Source organism: Pygoscelis adeliae, unplaced genomic scaffold (assembly GCF_000699105.1).
Source record: "Pygoscelis adeliae isolate BGI_AS28 unplaced genomic scaffold, ASM69910v1 Scaffold420, whole genome shotgun sequence".
Taxonomy (NCBI): domain Eukaryota; kingdom Metazoa; phylum Chordata; class Aves; order Sphenisciformes; family Spheniscidae; genus Pygoscelis; species Pygoscelis adeliae.
Genome location: NW_008823871.1, coordinates 1058249 through 1061101, shown reverse-complemented (window position 1 = coordinate 1061101; position 2853 = coordinate 1058249). Strand labels below are relative to the sequence as shown.

Genomic DNA, 2853 nt, shown 5'->3' with positions numbered 1-2853 from the left:
CCCATCTCCCCCCCCCCCCCAGAGCGTGGAGAACACCGTCTGCGTCCTGCGCAACCTCTCCTACCGCCTGTACGACGAAATGCCCCCGTCCTCCCTCCAGCGCCTGGAAGGCCACAGGAGGAACAACAGCGGCATGGTGACGGGGGAGCTGGTGGGCTGCTTCAGCCCCCAGAGCAAGAAAGCACGAGAGGTCAGTGGCTGGGAAGTGGTGGGCACCATGGCGGCCGTGTCACCTGGGGCGGGGTTGGCACTGGGAAGCAGCTGGCAGTGGAGGTGACGCTGGGGCGGAGGTGGACGCCGGCCTCGGCTGATGGGTGGGACACGCAGGTGAGCTCAGCCGAGGGTGAATCAGGTGTGTGGGGTGAATTAGGGTGCCAAACCCCCACTTTGCTATGCCATGGGACATGACGCAGCCGGGGTGACCTGCCAGGTCACTGCCAGCCTGGAGCTGCCCAACGCTTGAGGCCAGGCACGGGGGGAAAAGGGGACACCAGCAGTGGGGGATACTGCAGAGGGGACATCCCCTGTGAGTCTAACAGTGCTGCCCCTGTCCCCGCAGCACTACCTGAATGCGGACATCGTCACCTTCACCGAGGTCTCCAAGGACCCCAAGGGCATGGAGTGGCTCTGGAACCCACAGATTGTGGGCATCTACAACCGGCTGCTGCAGCGCTGCGAGCTCAACAAGCACACGACGGAGGCGGCCTCGGGCGCCCTGCAGAACATCACCGCCGGGGACCGCAGGGTGAGGGCGCGGGAGGGGAACGTCCGCTGGAGCTTGCCCTGTCTTGCCCGCTTGTCTCCACCACCTGGGCAGTCACAGCTGTGCCCGGGGAGGGGATGCACCTCCCTGTGGGCTGGTACCAGCCTTTCCTGGGTGGGGGACGTGACCATCACACTACTCACCACCCAGGCACGGGTCACCCGACCTGGTCCTGTTGAGCAAGAGGAGGAGGAGGAAGATGGGGTGGGAGGAGGAGGCAGCCGGTGGGTCCCTGGCAGGTGTCTCCAAGCGGGTGTTTGCCTTGGCAGTGGGCGGGCGTGCTGAGCCGGCTGGCCCTGGAGCAGGAGCGCATCCTGAACCCCGTGCTGGACCGCGTCCGCACCGCTGACCACCACCAAGCAGGAGCGCATCCTGACCCCCGTGCTGGACCGCGTCCGCACCGCTGACCACCACCAGCTGCGCTCCCTGACGGGGCTCATCCGCAACCTGTCCCGCCACGCCCGCAACAAGGACGAGATGTGTGAGTGCCGGGGAGGGACGGGCAGGGCCAGGGCTGTGGGGAGGAGCCCGACGGATGCCCTCCACCCTTTTCCTCCTTGGTCTGGCCTCCGGTTACCCCCAGCCATGTCTCAGCACCTTCCTGCCTGCTGCATCCCTCCTCGCAGCCGAGTGAGCGGTGGCCAGTCCATCCCCCATCCCCAGTAACCGAACACGTCCCCCCCTCTGCCTCCAACCCCACCATCTCACTTGGCTTTGCCCCTGTCCCCCAACCCCTCTCCCAGGTGCCAGGGAGTCTCAGCAGAGACTCCAGAGAGCAAAGGGCTTGAAGATGTCCCTGGTGCTGCCCCCCAGGTCCTTGGTTGGACCCTCTGTCCCCTCATTGCCCCTGGGAGGTTGCAGGGTTCCTCCCCAGGCTGCCGCATGTCCCCTGGCTGCGACCACCAGCCCTGATGTGATGCCTTTGCCCACCAGCGACCAAGGTGGTCAGCCACTTGGTCGAGAAGCTGCCGGGGAGCGTCGGGGACAAGGCGCCGCCCGCTGACGTCATCGTGAACATCATCGCGGTCCTCAACAACCTGGTGGTGGAGAGCCCCATGGCCGCTCGTGACATCGTTTACTTTGATGGTCTAAGGAAGCTCTTCTACATCAAGAAGAGAAGGGACAGGTGGGAGCTCCCTGTCCACTCTGCCATCCCAGCTCAGACCTGGGGTCCAGTCCTGCTCTCCCCTTCCTCCCCTGGTCCAGCGAGGTGGAAGAGGGTCACAACCCGTCTCCCTTCCCAAGGCTTGGTGTTGGGAGTCCCCAGACCAGCTCAGGGTGGCCTCGTGGCCACCTTCCAGCCCTTTGCCACCTCCTCAGGACACCCCACCACAGGGTTGCCCATCACTGCGACCACCTTCTTCCCATCTGGGTGCTTCTCACCTCTCCTGCCAGAAGCGCTTGCCACCCTGCCCATTGCGGTGGGCTCCAGCCTTTAGTCTTCTGCCTCTTCCCACCAGCACTAAGTCCTCAGCCCCTCTGGACCCTTCTGGGGTGGTATCCTTAGGCTGATGGGCACCCACCATCCCATGGCTAGTGGTATCCAAAGCTCATTGCATCCTGTCCCTGTCCCAGCTCGGACAACGAGAAGTCCTCCAGAGCAGCAGCCAGCCTTCTGGGCAACATGTGGCAATACACCAAGCTCCACCGGGACTTCAAGATGGTACGTACCAACCTCCGGTGCCTCCTCCAGCCGGTGGGATCCTGGGGTGGATCCTGAGGGTGGATCCTAAGGGAGTCAAGGCCAGGGGCTTCACCCCGGGAGGCCACGCCACCCAAATGCTTCCAGGCATATGGTGGGCCCCAACTCCATGCCTCCCCCTCCTGAAGGGGTAGGGATGTCCCCACAGCATCGTCCCTGTGGTGGCAGCTGCACCGGTGGGGTAAGGACAGCCACGTGCCCAACGTGGGGACAGTGTGGCCCTGTCAGTGCCAGAGCAGAGGGGGTTTGCGTTCACATTCCCACTGCCCAGCGAGGCGGGGGCAGGGGTGTCCTCGGGAAGGAAAGGTGATGGCGCTGGCGTCCCCCCGTGTGACGGGTGGCCTGTCTCCTTGCAGAAGGGGTACCGGAAGGAGGACTTCCTCGGCCT

General features: G+C 64.7%; 1 protein-coding gene across 1 annotated transcript in view; it reads left to right on the top strand.

Annotated features, from left to right (window-relative positions):
* Positions 1 to 2853, top strand: part of PKP3 (plakophilin 3) — a 7293-nt gene that overhangs the window by 3418 nt on the left and 1022 nt on the right. The window contains exons 6-12 of the mRNA XM_009334056.1: positions 23 to 190; positions 560 to 745; positions 1033 to 1122; positions 1181 to 1244; positions 1697 to 1889; positions 2339 to 2426; positions 2822 to 2849. Of these exons, the coding sequence (XP_009332331.1) occupies positions 23 to 190; positions 560 to 745; positions 1033 to 1122; positions 1181 to 1244; positions 1697 to 1889; positions 2339 to 2426; positions 2822 to 2849 (817 nt within the window). The remainder of the gene's footprint in view (positions 1 to 22; positions 191 to 559; positions 746 to 1032; positions 1123 to 1180; positions 1245 to 1696; positions 1890 to 2338; positions 2427 to 2821; positions 2850 to 2853) is intronic.